The sequence below is a fragment of the Acomys minous genome (genome assembly GCF_964271855.1).
Source record: "Acomys minous genome assembly, chromosome: 12".
NCBI classification, from domain to species: domain Eukaryota; kingdom Metazoa; phylum Chordata; class Mammalia; order Rodentia; family Muridae; genus Acomys; species Acomys minous.
Genome location: NC_140493.1, coordinates 105,511,490 through 105,531,433, shown reverse-complemented (window position 1 = coordinate 105,531,433; position 19,944 = coordinate 105,511,490). Strand labels below are relative to the sequence as shown.

At 46.2% G+C, this 19,944-nt stretch overlaps 1 protein-coding gene and 1 long non-coding RNA gene across 3 annotated transcripts; one reads left to right on the top strand and one right to left on the bottom strand.

Annotated features, from left to right (window-relative positions):
* The first annotated feature begins 101 nt into the window (after nucleotides 1–101).
* On the top strand, nucleotides 102–19,763 carry VCF1 (VCP nuclear cofactor family member 1). Of its 2 annotated transcripts, none has more exons than XM_084749398.1 (3): nucleotides 102–462; nucleotides 7,975–8,074; nucleotides 19,140–19,763. In XM_084749398.1, exons 1-3 carry the CDS (start codon nucleotides 242–244, stop codon nucleotides 19,383–19,385), a joined length of 567 nt encoding a protein of 188 aa, XP_084605524.1. In that variant the 5' UTR covers nucleotides 102–241; the 3' UTR covers nucleotides 19,386–19,763. The 2 variants fall into 2 exon arrangements, with proteins under 2 accessions (XP_084605524.1, XP_084605525.1); XM_084749399.1 differs by having other exon boundaries at nucleotides 8,057–8,074; nucleotides 19,140–19,383.
* LOC311579129 lies at nucleotides 3,189–19,133 on the bottom strand. Its single transcript, XR_014773064.1, has 3 exons — nucleotides 11,575–19,133; nucleotides 11,242–11,425; nucleotides 3,189–4,207 (listed from the first exon to the last, which is right to left on the bottom strand). It is a non-coding gene; the product is annotated as an uncharacterized lncRNA (long non-coding RNA).
* Nucleotides 19,764–19,944: the final 181 nt, after the last annotated feature.

Below are 19,944 nucleotides of genomic sequence, written 5' to 3'. Positions count from 1 at the left end.
AGCATCAATTACTGTCAGAAAGTTTAATTTATTTAAAAATCTGGCTGGACTTTTACAGCGTGTCCCGATTTGTTTTTGAACAGGCACGTGCCTCGGACACCTAAACGGGGGTCCTGGAAGTTCCCGGTCTGCCCTCCCCCTCTTCGAACCTGCCTCTTCCTGCGGGCGGGGTTATGGGTAAGCGCGGCCGGCAGCCGGCCACTGCGCAGCCGCAGGAGGACGGTACCACGGCGCCTGCGACATGGGGGGGCGCGGAGGAGACGCCGGAAGTAGCGGTGGTACGGGTCGGACCGAGGGGTACTCACCGCCCGCAGCCTCCACCCGCGCGGCGGCCAGAGCCCAGGCCCGTGGGGGTGGGCGTGGCGGTCTCCGGAACACAACTCCGTCTGTTCGCAGTCGGCGCGGGGCGGCGCCGCGTCGCTCGCCTTCACCAGCTGCCATGAGCGAGCGCCTCCGCCCCAGGTGAGAGAAGGGGACCCACTTTCTCTGCCGCCCCTCGGCCGAGGATGTGCGCGATGGAGCCCGGGGGCGGGGGGCGCACGGAGCCGGGATGGTGCGCGGCTCTTGTCTGCGCTGCTCTGCGGTCGGAGGAGGCGGGGAGAAGGGTGCGCGGCGTCTGACACCTGGACCCTGTGGGTAGCCAGAGAGGTGATCGGGGCTACTACCCCTGCTCTGTCTTTTTCTTCTTCTTCTTCTTTTTATTTTATTTTTTATTTTCTCGACTTCTGCTCTTTCCACTTTGGAATGAGGTTTATTCGGTCCTACGAGACAGACGGTGGTCCTAAAGCTTTCCTGTCCTCAATTTATCCTGGGGGGTGGTAGTGGTGGGAGGAATAGCCGATCTGAGAGCGATGGGACGCTTCGGGGGGTGGGGAGCTGCTTGCGCCCCAAGGTCAGGAGAAAGGAGGGGGTTGGGCTTAACCCAGCAGCTGGGAGGACTTAGGGCAGACCGCTGCGCTGTGTCCTGATCGCTTGTAAACCCAGAAGGGTAGATGGATCCGAGCGGGTTGTGACCCCCCCTCCCCTCGGTTGTAGCATTAACAGGCAGGATTCTAAACTGTTTGGATGAGAAGCCGTTTGGCTGTGAGGCGGGAGGTGGCGACTTAGGCTCGTCTGCCGTCACCACTGAGTCTGGCCTCAGGCCCCAGGTGGCCTCTGAGGGCTTTAGGCCCGATCCAGATGAGGTTTCTTTTTTTCCCTTCTCCTTTTTGTCTTCAAGAAGGTCCTAAGAAGTAAGTTGGGCTGTTTTACCTCGGAATGGAGAGGACCTGCTTTATTTCTTACTAGGGAAGTCTCCTAACTATGGAGCTTGACGACCCGTGCATCACCAAGTTGTACTTTTTTCACTTTTCTGAGAGAAAAAAAGACTCAAGAGACTCGTTTATTTATCTAAGCCTAACCCGGTTCACTTCTTTATTCCGCAGTAGTCTCAGGCTTAAATATCGTAGTATTGCTTTTTTATTTTTCTCTCAGAAAAGGTTTTATTTTATGTATGAGTGTTTTGCCTTCGTGTGTGTATGTACACTACTTGCGTGCCTGCAGTCCGTGGAGGAGGGCATTGGATCTCCCGAGACTGGAGTTACAGATGGATATGACCCACCCTGTGGATGCTGGGAACTAAACCCCAGCCCCCTCCAAGAACAGCAAGGGCTCTCATATCTGGGCCATCTCCCCAGACCCGGGATCTTACTCCTTGATTCGTTGGTTGAATATGTAGTACCTGTTTTTGCACCCCCAACCTCCTGAGGTTATTTGATCCAGTGTTGAAAATTTGGAGGTCCCTAAGACTGAATTGAATTAACTGATTTTGGTTATGTTGGTCATTGTGGGAGAAAGCCTGTATTTGGGTCAAAAAGATGATCAAACTTAATTGGAAAATATAAATTGCCTGTTAAAATTATAATCTGACCTATGGCATTAATGTAGTACTAAAAGGTTTAAGCTTACTACTTGTACAGATAGCATGAGACCATAATCTGGCCAACTATTACAAACCATTGAAAGGGTTAAGTTAGGCAAAGTTGAAATTATGGCCCCAGTTCCAGTCACACCATTAGAGCTGGGGTTGGGACCTTTAGAAACAGCAGGCCTGAGCTGGCTGCCAGTTTTTGGATTCCCTTGGAATGTCTCGCTTATCTGACAGCACTCAGCATTTTCTACCACCAGTGTATTTTGTTTAGTCTAACGCTGTAGGCTAGTAATCTGAGTTTGTACTGATTGTAGATTCTTTTTATGTAATATACTCACAGGAATGCTAGTGTGTTAGTGTCGTGAGCCATTTGTAGAACAGAACTTTCTTGCCTACTTTCACCCCCTTTTCAGCTTGGCCAGCTCCAGGGTCTTCATAACTCCAAGGAAGTTTATGTTTCTAACTCTGATTCCTTAGTGAGAAGATGAAGGGCTGACCTGTGTACACTGTAGGAGTGTGGGTGTGTGGGGAGGGAGTCTGCCTTACTTATCACAAATCTCTACTATTTGGATAGAAATTGGGGGAGAGACTCCCTACAGTAAGAAGCTAGCATTCTTTTAAGCATCTGAGGTGGGATGTGGCTGCATTCAAGAGGCAGAGGATCTCTCTGAGTTTACGGTTAACTTGCTTTATATAGCAAGTTCCAGGCCAGCCAGGCTCCATAGTGAGACCTTGTCTTAAAAAAAAATTCATTTTTCTTTGACAGCCAGTTTCTTTGTGGTTACATCTGCCTGCCTAGTTCTTGAAGAGAACCCGGAAGATAGGACAGAACTGAAACATGAAAAGTAATGGAGTCAGCTGTCCTTGGGGGTAACAGATGTTTAGCAGTTACCTTTAGGTGGAAAGGAGGTGCCTGGAAAAATATTTATTTAATTTATGTGTCTAAGTGCTGTGTCTGCATGTACACCTGCACGCCAGAAGAGGGCATCAGATTATAGATGATTGTGAACCAGCATGTAGTTGCCCTGAGTTGTACTCAGGACCTCTGGAAGAGCAGACAGTGCTCTTAGCCGCTGAGCCATCTCTTCAGCCTCTGGAAAAATGAACAGTGCACTAATTGTAAACTGTCATTCCAGTTAATAAGAAGGGTATTGAACAGCAAGTGTTTCCAGAGTGGCATCTAATAAAAGCCAAATAAACAAACAAACAAAAACAAAAAACAGAAAATGGAGAATAGGTAGAGCTCATTCTTTGTTTTTGTTTTTTGAGACAGGGTTTCTCTGTGTAACCTTGGCTGTCCTGGACTCCGCTTTGTAGACTAGGCTGGCCTGGAACTCACATTGATCCTCCTGCCTCTGCCTTCTGAGTGCTGGAATTAAAGGTGTGCACCAACATGCCCGGCTCATTCTTAACTCATTACCACCCAAAGAAGAGGCCAGCTCACAAGCCTGAGAGATGGTGCTTGTACCTGGAGACACTTCCCCACAGGAAGATGGGTACTGTAGAGCAGCCCTTGCTCTTCTTGTTCCCGGGAGGAAGTGTGCCCTGCTACAGATGAGGAAATAGCAATTTTTGGTCAGGTTCATAAAGTTTGGTGGGAGTGACTCAGCAGCCCCAAGCATAACCAGCTGTTGGCATACTGATAAAATAGAAGCTGAGAGGTCAGGCTCCTCCCACTGAGATTCTCTTGAGTGTCACCTGGCTCCCAGCAGACATCGCCTTGCCGGTGCAGCATGTCCCCATGCAAATTGTCTGTAATGGGATGAAAGCAGAAGCTTCTTGGTTCAAATTTATATACTAATTGTTTATTTAGTTATTTTTGAGATGGGGCTTTATTATACAGCCCTGGTTGTCTTGGAGCTCTCTATTGTAGATCAGGCTGGACTCAAACTCAGAGACATCTGCTGCCTCTGCCTTCTGAATGCTGACATCAAAGGTATGCCCAGGCTTGATTTATAATAGCGTACTCACTAAATGGTTATTAAAACTTGGTTTGTCTAGCGGTGTAGCTCAGTAGAGCCCTTAGGACCTAGCCGCCTACAAGGCCCTAGGTTCAACCCAAGCACTACTATTAAAATAAGACACATGTACCCAAAAAACTATGCCAAAGTAAAAACCTGCTATTTGTCTTGTTTTTAATTTTGAAATAGTTCAAGAATATTGTGCAAGTGCTAGCTGGTCTTCTGGGAAAAGGGTAAGAAGTAGAAAGAGATTCTTCTTATTCCATTGCTATGTGAGATAAATCCTGTAGTCTCCAGTTAGTCAGAACTCCTGGGCCTTGTCTGTAACTCTGGTTCCCTGGAATACATAAAATAAAAATAAATAAGCCCTTAAAGGGGAGGAGTGTCTTCCTCCTTAACTCATTGACTCGTCCTGTGCCTGACACTCTCACTCACTTACACACACCCTCACCCTCACCCTCCCTCACCCTCACCCTCCCTCACCCTCACTCTTACCCTTGGAAGACTTGTAACCTTAAGTAAACCCTTTTAAAGAGTCCTGCTTGTGGCTGGAGAGCTGGCTCAGTGGTTAAAAGCACTTGATGCTCTTGCAGAGAGCCTGGGTTTGGTTCCCAACACCCACACGGCAGCTCACAACCATCTTTAACCCAGTGCAGGACGTGTGGTGCCCTATCAGGCATGCTTGTGGTGCACATGAATACACATAGGGAGAACACTCACTCACACTAAACATAATAGGTAAGAAAGAAGGAAAAAGATCAGGCCTGGTGGTTTGCACATAGAGTCCCATCACCTAGAGGCTTGAGTCAGGAGACAGTGACTTTGAGAGCTGCCTACACTACAGAGTCTCACAGCCTCCTTCAAACATAGAGCCTTTGAGATTGCTCAGGCAGAAAAAGGTACTTGCTGTACAGCCTGTACAGCTTAGATCAATCCCTGGAACATGTAAAGCTGAAGGAGAGAACCAATCACAATCCTACTAAGTTCAGTTCTTTTTTGTCTTCTTGCCTTGTATATACAACACATAACAACAACAAACAACAACAACAATGAAAAGCAGCCCTAAACAGAAGCCCATGTACCCTTTACTCCAGTCCTGTTCCAGTCTAGAGCATAAGTTCATTCTTTTTTTTTTTTTTTTTTAAGATTTATTTATTTATTATGTATACAGTGTTCTGCCTGCATGTACACCTGTAGGCTAGAAGAGGCTATCAGATCACATTACAAATGGTGGTGAACCACCATGTGGTTGCTGGGACTTGAACTCACGACCTTTGGAAGAGCAGGCAGCACTCTGAACCATTGAGCCATCTCTCCAGCCCCACAAGCTCATTCTTAAGAGTTGGATTGATTCAGAGTCGTCTTCAGGGTGCAGGTTCTTGAGGCAGAGTGGTGATGTTAGCTTCCAATCAAAGCCTTGGGTTAGGGACATGCTGCACACAGAGAGCTCCTACATGAGACTATTTCTCAGAGTCTGTAGATAAGTGTAGATTATTTAAAAAAAATATTTAATTTTAATTTATGTGTGTTGGTGTGAGGGTGTCAGAACTTGGAATTACAGCCAGGTGTGAGCTGCCATGTGGGTGCTGGGAACCGAACCTGGGTCCTTTGGAAGAGCAGGTAGTGCTCTTAACCACTGAGCCAACTCTCCAGCCCAAATGTAGATTCTTATAATAGTAAAACACTCCCAGTTTTTTGTCTCTTCGTTGTTGTTGTTGGGGTTTGTGTGTGTGTGTGTGTGTTTGTGATGGTCTCTCTGCGCATGTTGGCTGTTCTGGAACTCTATGTAGACCAATAGGCCAGACCTCAAGCTCAAAGAGATCCTCCTTATTGCTCTTGCAGAGGACCTAGGTTCAATTCCCAGCAATAACACAGTGACTATCTGTAACTGCAGCTCTAGGGCATCCATTGTGGCTCACAACCATTTTAATGTGATCTCATGCTCTCTTCTGGCCTGCAGGTGTACATGCAGCCAGAGCACTGTATAAATAATAAGTAAACAAATAAATCTTTAAAAGAAGTGCTTTTCTATTTTGCAGCATTTTCCATAATAAATTTACAATAGATAGCCATTTTTTTTTTTAGTGAAGCAGGAGTTTCTTTCTGTGGTCTCTGCAATTTCACTGTTGATTTTTAAAGTATATTTAATTATTGTGTATGTGTGTGGTGGTTAGAGGGCAACTGTGAGAGTCAGTTCTTTCTTCCCACCATGTGGGACCTGAGTTGGAACCCAGGTTGGCAGGCTTGGCAGTGAGCGCCTTCACCTGCTGAGCCACCTGACTGGCCCCTGGGTGGATTTTAAATAGCCATAGCACTAGCAGTGCTGTTGATTGCTTTCTGTAGCAGCTGTTCCTATAGCAGCACAGCTAAAGCAGAGAACTGGAGACGCAGGTGTGTGAAGGCGTCCTGAGCGCTCAGTCTTCAGCATGCCCGTGAGTTTGGTGATATGAGTAGGTTACATTGCTTGAATGGAAGAAAACAGCCATTTGCCCAGCATGTCCTTTTCTGGGGGTGGGGAGGGGTAAGATGCCACATGGGGACAGTTAGAGAACCCTGCACCTGAGCGGCAGGCTTTTGTGTGGTAACTGGTTGTGCATGAAGATGCTGGGGGTTGTGGACTCTCACAGTGTATTTATGCTGGGTGTGATGAAGATGGGAGTGACTACAGCAGCAGCAGCTGCAGGACAGCAGCCAGCCTCTCGGGAATGTGCTAGAGCACATTGGGTGCCAGTGGCATGATATGACGTGTGAGGAAGTTGGCCTCGGTCCTGAAGGGGGTGTGGGAGCACCTAGGGCCTTGTCTTAGGTAGATCTGGCTTCCTGAGTGGTCCAGTGAGTACTTGGACTTGGTTGAGTAGTTTGGCTGGGAGGTAGTGGGCAGCATGGCTGAGCCTGGTCTAGCTGTTTGAAGTAACCTGAAGGAGGTGCTGGCTGGTCAGAGTTGGTCTCGGAGTTGGGCATAGCATGTGCATTTGCCATCTTCTGCATATATTGGTAGTGAGGTGAGCCTGGCACTCTGCTGAACCAAGGCTGCATATGGTGCCTCCAGTAGAGCTTCTGTAGTGGAGGGACTGTGCTGTTGAGTGTAATGAGATGAGGGCTCGTGCTGTGTCTGAAACTCAGGGCCTCCCAGGTTGGCTTCGGATGTACAGTGACTATCTTGCCTCAGCCCCTTGCTTGCTGGAATTGTAGGCATAGCAAGTGTGTCTGGCAGGAAGTATATTTTTAATTTTTAAAAATTACCTATTTTTGCTAATTTTACTTGAGACAGTCTCTTACCCTTGCTGGCCTGGAACTCACTATACAGAATGGGCCTTGAACTTGATGTGATCCCCCTGCCTCTGCTTCCTGTGTTCTGGGGTTAGAAGTACACGTCATCATGCCCAGCAGGCTGTGGACTTTTCATTTTGGTTTACTTAGAGGTAAATGGCCACATTGTAAGTGGCTGCCATATTGGGTTGGGTATTCCAGGCAGTTGGCCTTAGAGCTAGCTCTTCCCATTTTCTAGTTTGAGATTAAAAGGCCTCTGCTATCCCCTAGTTCATTTAGATAGGCTAAGTAAACACTCCCTGTCATACTGAGAGCCCTTGCTAGACAAATATGTGATGTGAGTGCGCTGTCACTCAAGTGTAGCCTACGCTTTTCCAGTGATGGCTCAGAAAGTAATGGGCCCCACCTGATCCTGCCACCAAGCAGGGCTTTAGGACCTGCTTACCAACCTGTGTGTGCCCATGCCACACCATCTTGTCTGCGTTTTAGGGCAGTGCTCTGTGGGACTGGGAGTAAAGTGGGGGATTTGGAATTAGATTTTCAGGGGATATAGCAAGTGGAAACTGAGTTGGGAGGCATCAGCATGACCCTCCTCTTGTTTCTGTGTTCCCAGCAGGCATTTGGAAACTAGCCTTTCCCGGTTAGGCCTGGCCTGACTGGCTGTCTCTGCCTTGTGCCCTGTGCTGGTATACTTACACTTTCTTCTATTGGGATGTTGCAGTGGGTTACATTTTTTGGCAAGAGGGTAAATTTTTGTATGTTGTCATGGTTTATAATTGAAATATCTGCAGGCCCCATAGCTGGTTATTTTTTCTTTTTGTGGTTACATTTCAGGAAAAGGAGAAGAAATGGCAATGATGATGACAACCACCCCCCTCCCCAGACCAAAAGGTGCAGTAGGAACCCCATCTTCCAGGACTCCTGGGACACAGAGGTAGGCAGAGTGGCCTGAGGCTCCGCTGCGTGACCTGGATGCCATTGCATAATTGGAGTGCATTTGTTCAGAGAATATGTCGCCTTCCTTGATTGTGGTGGTTCCTGCCTTACTTGCTTACTTTACTGTCTCATCTTTCTGAGGCAGTTTTGATGAGCAGTTCTGGCTGACCCGGAGTTCAAGTGTGTAAGCCTGGCTGCTCTCAAGTTTTTGGCTGCTGTCCCTCCTTATGCCAGGTTGTAGCTAAGTGCTGGTGTAGCAGGCCTTTAATTTTCCTTTTGAATCAAAGCCTCTTTGAGGAAGGTAGGCACTGTCCTGCCAGGTAAGCAGCATGTACATGTTTGTTTTTACACACACACACACACACACACACACACCCACTCATTTATAATAGTTTCATGGACTTTGAAGCCCATCTTGGAATTCTCCTAATTTTACGTTTCTACCACTAACTCATTTCCTGATGGTTTATGAACTATGATGTCCCAAGGGAGACATATATGTGGCTTGTATTCAATAGCGATTGTAAGCAGCAGCATATGTACAGTGTGTAGACACAGATCCCTTTTAAAAGGTTTTTTTTTTAAAAGTTTTTAAGATTATGTATACAGTGTTCTGCCTGCATGTATGCCTATGGGCCAGAAGAGGGCACCAGATCTTACTATAGATGGTTATGAGCCTCAGTGAGGTTGTTGGGAACCGAACTCAGGACCTCTAGATCAGCCAGTGCTCTTAACCTCTGAGTGCTCTCTCCAGCCCCTTAAAAGGTTTTTTATTCTTCAGTGTGTTCTAGGAAGTGTTCTTCCACAAAGTTGGGAAGGGAGGCGAATGAGAGAGAAATGAGGAGCACCTTCAAAGTTCTTTGCAATGTTTGTTTTCTGGGAAGAATGCTCTGTTTTGGGGGACATGTTTGTGTGGTTGGGGATCGATAAGGTGGGGACAGAAGTACAGGTTGAAGTGCTGAGGGTGCATTGTGCCACCTACACATCCTGGCACACCCTAGCAGTTGTTACACTACAGTGACAGACAGCTGGGTTCTTACACGCACACTGAAACAAATCCTGCTGTATTTGAGCCACCATGTATGTGGTGGCTGAGAATTGAACTCAAGACCTTTGGAAGGTAGGCAGTGCTCTTAGCCTCTGAGCCATTGTTCCAGCCAGGCCCAGATGCAATCCTGCGGTATTTGGTTCCCACTAATAGGATTTGCCTTGTATCTAGACTCTGTACCACCAAAGTCACCAGGGAGGGGACACTGTGACCTTCATGTTTCAGGACCAGTAAATGAATGAGTCTATAGTATGTTCCCACCATTTGTAGACTTGAGTTCTGATAGCGTCTCCCACCTCTAAAAGTCTTAGTCTGCTCTTTTTGTCTTCAAAACAGTATTTAGCTAAAAAGTAGTTGAGCTTTTGTTTAATGGGATGATTGGGGAGTCCCAGGATGAAGGAAACTAGAGAGGCTGTGAGCATCCTAGGGTTAAAACAGTAAAAGCCAGACTTGCGACCATGCTTTTTTTCCCCCTTCCATTGAGCATCAGATCAGGTGTCAGATTTAGACAGGGAAGTACCTTTGCCTGCTCTTACTCGTCTGGTTTTGTCTCCTTTCTTCAATTATTTTTTATTTTTCCATATGTATGTGTGCCTGTGTGAGTTGGTGTGTGTCCCATGCATGGAAGTGCCTGCAGAGGCCAGCCTGAAGCAGCTCCCTAGTACTCCGTGTGAGCGCTTGTGAACTACCTGAGGGAGGTGCTGGGAACCAAACCTGGGTCCTCTGAAAGTGCTAAGCACTCCTGAGTGCTGGGCCGTGTTTCAGGCCCCTTTGTTTTCTTATTTTAAGCACATGTATTTTAGTGTTGTGTTGTTTGTTTGTTTTTGCTTTGTGTGTGTGTGTATGTGTGTGTGTATGTGTGTGTGTGTGTGTGTGTGTAGGGAGGGTGGGCCTACTACACAGGGTCTCTCTTTCATAGCTCTTGTTGCCTGGAACTTGTTGTGCACACCAGGCTTGCCTTGAACTTGAGGAATCCATGTACCTTTGCTACTCAAGTATTATTAAAACTGCACCACCAAGTCAGGTGTGGTGCTGCACGCCTGTAATCCCAGCACTTGGGAGGCAGAGGCAGGCAGATCTCTGTGAGTTTCAGGCCAGCCTGGTCTACAAGGCGAATCCAGAACAGCCAGGGCTACACAGAAAGACCCTGTCTCGAAAAGCAAAACAAAACAAACAAACCAAAAAAAAAAAAAAAAGCATCACCACGCCAGGCTATATTGTTTGTTTATTTTTGTTTGTTTCATTTATTTATTTATTTTTAGTTTTTTTGAGACAGGGTTTCTCTGTGTAGCCTTGGCTGTTCTGGACTCACTTTGTAGACCAGGCTGGCCTCGAAATCACAGCAATCCACCTGCCTCTGCCTCCCAAGTGCTGGGATTAAAGGCATGCACCACCATGCCTGGCCCTTGTTCGTTTTATTTTGTTTTGTTTTTCGAGACAGGGGTTCTCTGTGTAACAACCTTGGCTATCCTGGAACTTGCTGTGTAGTCAAGGGTGGCCTGGAACTCAGAGATGTACCTGCCTCCTGAGTTTTGGGGTTAAAAGTGCTCGCTACCACGCCCAATTAGGCTATATTATTTTAATTGTAGTTTATAGAAAATATCCTTGACTCAGACCATCTATGCATTGCTATCCCAGAAGAAAATGGTGGCTTGTCACTTAACCTTTGGGTCACATATCTTTTTCATACTTGTTCAGACAAGTTCTGCTGCTGTTGAACCAGTGTGGAATAACAGTCTGAATGTGGCCTAGCTAGTTCAGAACAGCTTAAGACCACTGCCACAGTCTTTGTCTGAACCTACTGGCAGGTCACCCAGCTTGGTATCCTAACCATCCCTTCCTGTGTTGCTGGCTGGGCATAGGCTGCTGTGCTGAGCTTGCTCTGTGCTAGGGTAATGAGTGAACAGCAGGTGACCTGGAAAGGTAGAAGGCCAGGGTGTATCAGGTGGTAAAGCCAGAGTGGCTGACTTCCCACTGGAATAGGCTCTTCTGTTTGTAGCACAAAAACAGCTTTGGAGACGTTGGGCTTGTTCCTGACAGTTGTTTATAAAATAGAAGAATAAATTATTAATATTGCCAGTTAGTGTAACAAACTACTGGCTTAGTAAAGGTGTTACCTTTTAATTCAGAGGCTAGGCAACAATTGAATTTCCTTTTAGAGTAAGATAAGGACCCATTTTTTGGAGCAGGAGAGATGGCTCAGTAGTTAAGTACACTGGCTGCTCTTCCAGAGGTCCCGGGTTCAATTCCTAGCCTGCTCATGGCAGCTCAAGGGGACCCGACTCCCTCACATTGACATTCCTGCAGGCACAACACATAGAACAAAACAAAAACCATTTCTTGGCATTTCTTGAAATACTAAAATAATTTGAGTTCTTTTTCTCATAAGCTTGTTTTCATTCATGAGGCGTTTGTTTAAAATCACTACTAATAATGAACTTCTAACTTACTTTTCTCTGCTGTATGTAGTTGGCCACTGCTGGGAAACCAGATGTTGCATTTGACTCATGTACAGCTGTTACACTGGGTCACAGGCTTCGGTTTTCTGAAAGCTGGAGGTATCGGACTCATCTGGCTTGGTGTGCCTGAGTGAAGGGCTGTGGGGCCCTTCGTGGGGATTTGCTCTGCAGGAGGAAGCTTTGCTCTGTGTGTATTTTCTTCCTCTTGTTTTAGTAGGTCTTTTCCCGCTCTGGTGGAGAGATTGGGACACAGAAAAATAGCATGGTTGCTGCAAGGTAGCCGAGGCTTTGGGCTGTAAAGACTGGCCTTAGAGCTGCTTGCCCCCGACTGTATGAGCTGCTTTCTCAAGACAGGTGCCAGGTCAGAAGGGCTTTGCTAAATATAGCCAGGAGCAGCCAGGCCCTACGCTTTTCAGTCACAGAAACAAATTCTTCTCCTGGAAGAATTTCACAAGTGAGTGGATATGGTAGTTCCAGAGACACAGTGTGAGAGGTTAACAAGAAAAAGCAAAGAGTCTCAGGGTTTTTCTCCCTTCAGAATCTTTAATTAGTATTTGAGGACTTTGACTTCTAACTCCAGCGATGATAATGACAAGCCTTAGACTTCTCCTCTGCCTGGCTTTTCCTTCTATGTATATCGTGTGCATGCATGGAGGCCAAAGGCTGAGGTTGGCTTCTCCTATTGCCCTCTACCTTATTGTTTTTTTTTTTAAATTAATCTTGGGATATGAAATATTTTATTTTATTTTTTTTTAATTTTATTTTATTAATTTATTCATATTACATCTCAATGGTTATCCCCTCCCTGTATCCTCCCATTCCTCCCTCCCTCCTATTTTCCCCTTATTCCCTCCCCTATGACTGTGACTGAGGGGGACCTCCTCCCCCTGTATATGCTCATAGGGTATCAAGTCTCTTCTTGCCTCCATATTTGTATGCATGTTTGGAGGTCAGGGGAATACTTTGTGGTGACTCTCCTTCTGCTTTTATGTGAGGTCTCTCCACTATTTCTGTTTTTCTAAGACAGGATCTCAGTAACCCATACTGGCCTGCAACTTACTATGTAGCTCAGTCTAGCCTTGAACTTGTTTGTGCTGACCCTGCATTCACCTCCCCACCCCAAGCGCTGGGACCATAGGTGTGAGCCACCAGGCTGAGCTAAAGCTCTTAATTTTTTCTATCTTGAATCTTTTTGGGAGTAGTAGGTACATGCCAAAACATAGAATTGTTTAGCTCTTGTGTGAGGAACTAGGGTTGTAAAGGAAGTTTGTTTTGTGTTTTGAGATGGAGTCTTGGTGTAGCCAAGGCTAGCCTTAGACTTCCTATCCTCTTGCCCTCAACTCTGACGTAGGATTACAGAGTGTGCTGTTACATTGCAACTGAGAGTGTTTTTTCTTTGTAGGTTCATGTAAATTGACAGCATCGGTGAATGTGGAGAGAGAGGTAAAGAGAAGTTAGGCCCTAAAAATTAAAATGCTTTTTCTAGATTAGCATACTGTCAGGGCATAGCGTGGCACACCTTTAGCCTCAGCCCCTAGGAGGCAGATCTCTGTGAATTCTAGACCAGCCTGGTTTACAGAGTGAGTTCCAGGACAGCCAGGGTTACAAAGTGAGACCCTGTCTTAAAAACAAAACCAACCAACCAACTAACAAAAAAACCCATAAAATACCCTTCTTTCCTTTCTTTTGTGATAAAGGGAGAAAGCATGTTCTAGGTGGCAAATATACACACACACTTTGGTTCTGATGCTTTTAGTTAGCACATTAATTATACATAATGATAGGCTTTGTTACGGCATATTTGTGCATAAATGTATGGTGCTTTATTGTATTTACTCCCTACCCCCTTCCTGTTCCCTTCCCACCCAGAACCTCTGCTACCTTCCTGTCTTCCTTTTTGCTTACTGTTTTCATGACCCAATGACTGAGTTCCATTAGGGTTGCTTGCAGGAGTGTGATGACTCATCTTAGGAGCCCCGTCTTCTTACCATGGCTGCTCCACAAGAGAAGATGGGGAAGCCTCGCTGTGCAGCCATTAACCACCTAGGTCATCGAGGGAGGGAGCAGGGAGTCCTGAGCCCCTCCCCACAGCTACTGTTGTCTGCAGCTAGGTCCTGGGGCTCACAGGTCCTTTCTTTCCATGACAGGATGTTGATAGGCCCAATCTTTCAACTTTTTGTTTTGTTTTCTTTTTTCTTTCTTTTGGTTGAGACAGGGTTTCTCTGTGTAGCCTTGGCTGTCCTGGACTCATTTTGTAAACCATGCCAGCCTCGAACTCACAGAGATCTGCCTGCCTCTGCCTCTGTCTCTGTGGTGCTGGGATTAAGGGTGTCTGGCACCACAGCCTACCTCCAATCCTTAAAATTTACAAATTACATTTATTTATTTAGTGTTATGCTTGCTCAGAACAGTGAACAACTTATGGACGTTGGTTCTCTCTTTACATTGTGTGGGTCCTGGCTGTTGGAGTCAGGTTGTCCAGCATGGCAACAAAGTCCCTTTACTCCTGAGCCATCTCACCAGTCTAGACTGGTCCAGGTTTTGCATGGGTCTTGCACCAGTAAACACTGTACCTGTAAGATCAGAGCTTCACTGGCACTACCATGTTCTGAAGCATGTTGCCTCACTACACTTCCTCTGCCTCCTACATTTTTCCCTTTCCAGCTTCTGCCCTTTGAGGGAGGAGGTGGTGTGGCCATCCCACATGCGGCTGGATGCTCCTTGATTGGTTACCACTTGCCTACACCAGACTTCCGGTGCACTAATTTGTAACAGCACGAAGGAGACTGAAGTTCGGCGGGCATACAGTGTCCATTTAGCTTCCCCGCCAGGGCTTAGGACCTCCCCAGCCTCCAGCACCTGTCAGTCCTTCTTTTGGAGTAGGTCTCACATACAGCCTGAAGCGTTGCTTTCCTCATTACTGATTTAGTGCTGTTGGCAGCAGTGTGTACTGCTTGCCTAGCTGCTGGTGAGTAGTGTAGCACCCAGGGTCCACTGCTGAGCAGCCCTCATATGCCCTTTAGGGCAGAGCTAGAGGTCGGAGGAGGCGCCCATCTTTGTTTTAGCTTGATTTCTCTCTGCCCTGTAATTGTTTTTGTTTGGTTTCTGAGACTCTTATAGCCCAGATGGTTCAGGTTGGCTCAGATCTTCCTACCTTCATGTCCAGAGTGCTGGGATTACAGGCCTGTACTGCCACTCCTGGCTTAGTTCTGGTTTTATGAAGCAGAGCAATTCCACAGTTAGTGTGCTTGTTGGGCAGTGCTCTAAAGCTTATGGTATTTAGAGGTGGGGTAAAGGGGTTATTGGCTAACCCAGGGTCTCAGCCTGGTAAGGAGAACTAAAGGCAAGCCCACCCGGGGAGCAGCAGCTCTTCATCTCTGGTGAGGAGTTTGAGAAAACGCAGATGGCCTCCTTTAGTGTCTTCATTTTCTGTTGTGCAGTTCCTGCATCATGCCTTCTTCCTGTCTGTCACACAGCTTGCCAGGCTCCCAGAGGCCTTTGCTGGTTTTTCTCCCTTCGCACCTTCTAAGGCTTATGGTTTTAACACGGTTCTTCTCTGGTCTGCTACTGCTCCTCTCTCCCCTCCTAACTCACCCACCTGCAGCTTCCTTCTCCCCTTCTCTACCTGTAGGCTCTGTTTCTTAACAATTAAACTTTATTATACAAGCCAACTAGCTTACACAAGAGGGAAAAAAGGTTAAAGGGAAAAAAGAGTGAACCTTCCGCTATCTGTTCCACGGGATGGTCCCTAGGTGTCTCTGGCCTGAGTGCTCGCTGATCCACAAGCCCAGTCTGAACCTGCTGCTGCTCTCTCCTCTCCGCCTGAGTCATGTGTGAAGGGTGGTCTCCTTCTCCCATTGAGGGTCGATTAGAAAAATAGTCCAGGTGGAGTCCCCAGGTCTGCTTCCTGAATTCCAGGCCCAGGATGGCTCCACCCAGTCTATCTCAAGGTATCCATGGTGTGTCCAATGGTAAAGCCCGCCAAGACTGCTTTCACCTGTGATAAGGCTTTCAGTCTTTCCCACATCTACTCCCACCTGCCTTTTGCTTTCTGAAGCCTGTGGTACTTTGGGGGACCTTCCCTTCCTCCCTTCCTTGCTTAGCTTCGTTGTTCACTATGCTAAAACTTGCAGGAGTGTGAGCAGAGAGGCACTGAGAGTCAGCAAGTGTTTCCTGATAACTACTGCCCTGGCGCGCATGGCCTCTGTCCTCAGTCGGCTGCTCATCTCCTTCATCTCCTCCAGAGCCCTCAAGTCCCTCTCTGGGGTGTGACACACACCTTCAACATTTCCAGTCCCTGTGCCCGCCTCCTGATCAGCCTACGAGGAAACCTCAGTGCACCTCTTTTCTGTCTCTTCAGACCTCATCACACACAGAACCTGGGGTCCTAACTCCTGGGGTGGACCAGAGCATGATGACCAGTGCTTAGAACCTCTGCTTGTGCCTCCTCGGTGGCTCATGACCCCTTTGTGTTTTATGTTTTACCAGCTCCTGGCACAGCTCAGCGGTACCACACTGGGAACCTGTCGCCCTCAAGACACTCTTTTTCCATTTGTGTGTTGAGTTTGTGCTGTTTTTCCTGCCTATTAGAAATTTACCTCATAGACTAGTAGAGCTACTCTTAGGAGCCTCTGCCATGCTCCCCCAGCATTGTATCCCTGCATTTCTCTCCCAGCAGCAGTCTCGGGCTCTAGTCATCCGTGGAGCTTTTGTGTGTGGAGCTACAAGAACAACTTTTGGGAGGAATCGCTTCTCTTCTTCCAATATGGGGGACCCAGAGATTGAAAAGAGGTTGTCAGGTTTGGTAGCAAGGAAATGCCTTTTCTGCTGAGCCATCTTGCCAGCCCAAGGCAAAGAAAAGAAAACAACAGCACTTCCCCTGCCCCCATACACTATATGTAGAGTTTAGTCTAAAGAAAAAGAGACATCTTAGATATGTAAGTTTCTGACATCTCTGGTAATGCTGCGGGCAATTCTGTGGGACATATGTACTGGAGATAGTAACACTTTAACCAGTTCTGCTAGTTGTTTGTTTGTGAAGCATTTTACCTACGTCACCATGAGTTGGATTGCAAGATTTAAAAATGAACTAGGAAACAAAAGATGGACTGGCGCATTGGGTTTGGTGGCATATACCTGTAATCCTAGCACCTGGGGCTGGGGAATAAATGTAAGGGCAGCCTGCACTGCATGACCTCACTGAGACCCGTGAGTGCAAGTGTATGTTTAGAAAAACTTGGAGGGCTCCCTGACCTGTTAATAAGCTCTCATCTTTTCTAAAGAGCACAATTTTGTCTATTATAGTTTGAAATGCTGTATTTATCTGGTGTATAAGATGACCCCCAACTTTAACCTTTCCAGTTACAACATAGAGTTTGGGATATACTTGCCGTATAATACTACCCCTCTTTCAACACACACCCTGTACAGCACACTTAAGGCTGCAAACTGTTAAAATTAAAGTTGGGGGGGAGAGTACATACAACTTGACATGCAAATTTGACTTACTAAAGACTGAGTCTACTTCTTGACATAATTTTCATTAAGTACCTGTAACGAAAAACAATAAAGAAAGGAGACTAAGAGGAAACAGAATTTTATGTGTGGTGGTGGGTTCTGATCCAGGGCAGTAACCTACTGAAATATTCCTGACCTTTGCAAAGTGTAGGTAGCTGTTCAAGGCTCTTAAGGTAGCTTAGGAGAGGCCTTCATTGAGTAACTTTCTATGTTGGCTTTGAGTTAAGATGTAAGAAAATTAACTCCAGCCATTCTTGTAGTCTGACTTCCTTATAGGCCTTTTCTGAATTCTATGTGCCTGTCTGAGATAGCTTACATCCCCTACTGACAAGTGTGGGTTTCAGGTGTACCAGTAGATGCTTATGAACAGTGCATTTTTGCTGTTTCGTATGAGTTATCTATATGGATATTAGTACATAGAGCTAGGACTTAATAGTCACTTTCAAAGAGTATATATCGGGGGGCTGGAGAGATGGCTCAGAACCTAAGAGCACTGACTGCTCTTTTCAAAGGTCCTGAGTTCAATTCCCAGAAACCACATGATGGCTCACAACTATCTGTAATGAGATCTGGTGCCCTCTTCTGACATGCAGGAGTACATGCAGGCAAAACCACTGTATGCATAATAAATAAATCTTAAAAAAAAGTGTATTTATCTGGAAGCTTTTATAAACCTGTCTTTATAATAGAACTATATAATCACATTACAGGAAGAAGTGGTAGTAGAGAGTAGGAAAAAAGTATCTATAATCCTCCCATTCTGACAGAGTAACTACTTGGTCAGTTTGCAGTCTTTCCTCTCATGTACACTTTACATAGTTTAAACACTTCAAAACAAATGTCTTTGTCAAAGGAACATACACTGGGTATAGCAGAGGGCCAGATTTCAAACCGAATTCTACACCAGCTCAGGCCTCCAGCCTTTCCTCAGGGTTTGATTCCGTCCCAGATGAAGGAGGGTGGTTTAACACTGTCAAAAGGTAGGCTTTTTTTGAGTGACTTACTGAGTAGCTTCTTTAAGATGAATGAATTTGAGTCATGCTTGTTAGAGGACACATGGTGTACATTGTTGACAGCAAGAGTGACAGCCTAATTTTTAAGTGTATTTTGTGTTCCAGGGGGTTATTTTGCGTGCATGTTTTCAGTTCCCTGTGTTGAGAATTTATCTGTGGATGGGACATAACTTTTCTATCCCACCTTTGATTACTAGAAATGGTGGAATGAATGGTTCAAGCAGAGAAGCGAGGGAACAAGATACAGTTGAAAGGCGGAGTCAAGGTCTGTGCTTGAGTTAGTCTCACCACTTTCTTCCTGATAGCGTGGCTATGTGTGTTAAGCCAGTGTCTGTGAGCGCATAAAGTACGTTTTTGTTTTTGTTTTTGTTTTTTTTTTGAGACAAGGTTTCTCTGTGTAGCCTTGGCTGGCCTGGACTAACTTTGTAGACCAGGCTGGCTTTGAATTTACAGTGATCCGCCTGCCTCTGCCTCCTGAGTTCTGGGATTAAAGGCGTGCGCCACCACCGCCCAGCTATAAAGTATGTTTTTAAATGGCATTTCAGTAGTTATTTTTGGGGGAGGGTTGTTCCTTCACTACTGTGTCATCCCCAGGAGTCCCCTCACTACTGCTATGGCATGTCTCATGTCCTTCCCACCTCCTTAACTGACTCCTTCTCATGGTCCCCTTTCTATTTTCACAAGCTTTACCACATAAAGTCTGGGATAAATTAATAATTTCTAGATCATCCATTTGAGTACAAAATTCATATAGTCATTTTTCCTGTCATATGAGCTGGAGTTAGCATTCTTGGGACTTTCTGTCCTACCCCAGAGACACTTGCACAGTTGTGTTTACTGTTGCTCTTTTCATTTTAGCAAGGAAATGTAGTCATTTTAGGTGTCTATCAAGAGATAAATAGATATGAAAGTGTGGGAGTTTTATTCAGCTATTACTTAGAAGACTCTTAATATGTTTTAGGTCCTAGTAAAGCCTTTCTGCAGGAAGACTGGCTGATATGACCCTGGCTTTCCTTTTCCTTCCAGTCTTCGAGCAGCGACAGTGGTGGGAGCAGCAGCAGCAGCAGCAGCAGCAGCAGCATCAACAGCCCAGACAGGGCCAGTGGGCCTGAGAGCAGCCTGAGCCAGCTCATCCCCGGATCCTGCCCCAGCACCCCCCAGCCGGTGCCTGAGCAGTCTGCCCTGTGCCAAGGCCCTTACTTCCACATCAATCAGACCCTGAAGGAGGCCCACTTCCACAGCCTGCAGCACCGAGGCCGGCCTCCAACATGATGCTGCGGCAGCTTCTTGCCTTCTGTGAAGGGACAGCACTGTGCAGATTGGATATTTCAACTTAATGATTTGTTTTTAAAAGTTGCACACAGAGGAAAAAAACACCTGTTGGCTTTCAGTCTATATTTGAGTATTGGGTCAGCAGGCCGCTGTTTACTTGGGATTTTGCTGCACTATTGCAATTTCAGAGGGGCTTGGGAGCAATTTTTTTATAGGATTCTTTCCAGAGAGGGTATCAAATCTACATCATGGCAGTGTATGAGGAAGTCTCATCTGACTGATTTCCACATCTGTCAATTAGACACTGTACTGTATGTAAAAGAGCCTCTTAAAAATGCGGGATCTTCAATTTTTTAATCAATAAACTAGTAAAGAATATGTAGTTTCCACGAGAAAAATCTAAGTTTTCTCCCCAAATATAGGCAGCTTGACTCAGTGCTGCACTGAAGTTAACTGCCATACTACCTCTCAGTATGTAGCTATCTCTTTGGAAACGCTCTCCCTTGGAAAGAACAGGCGCCCACTCTGAAGACCATGGAAGTCAAGCACCTTTCCTAGT

Coding starts and splice junctions, on each gene's coding strand:
- VCF1 (XM_084749398.1), top strand. CDS start 242: ATGGGGGGGCGCGGAGGAGACGCCGGAAGTAGCGGTGGTACGGGTCGG. Junction 463..7,974: donor AGCGAGCGCCTCCGCCCCAG/GTGAGAGAAGGG, acceptor GTTACATTTCAG/GAAAAGGAGAAGAAATGGCA. Junction 8,075..19,139: donor AGGACTCCTGGGACACAGAG/GTAGGCAGAGTG, acceptor TTTTCCTTCCAG/TCTTCGAGCAGCGACAGTGG.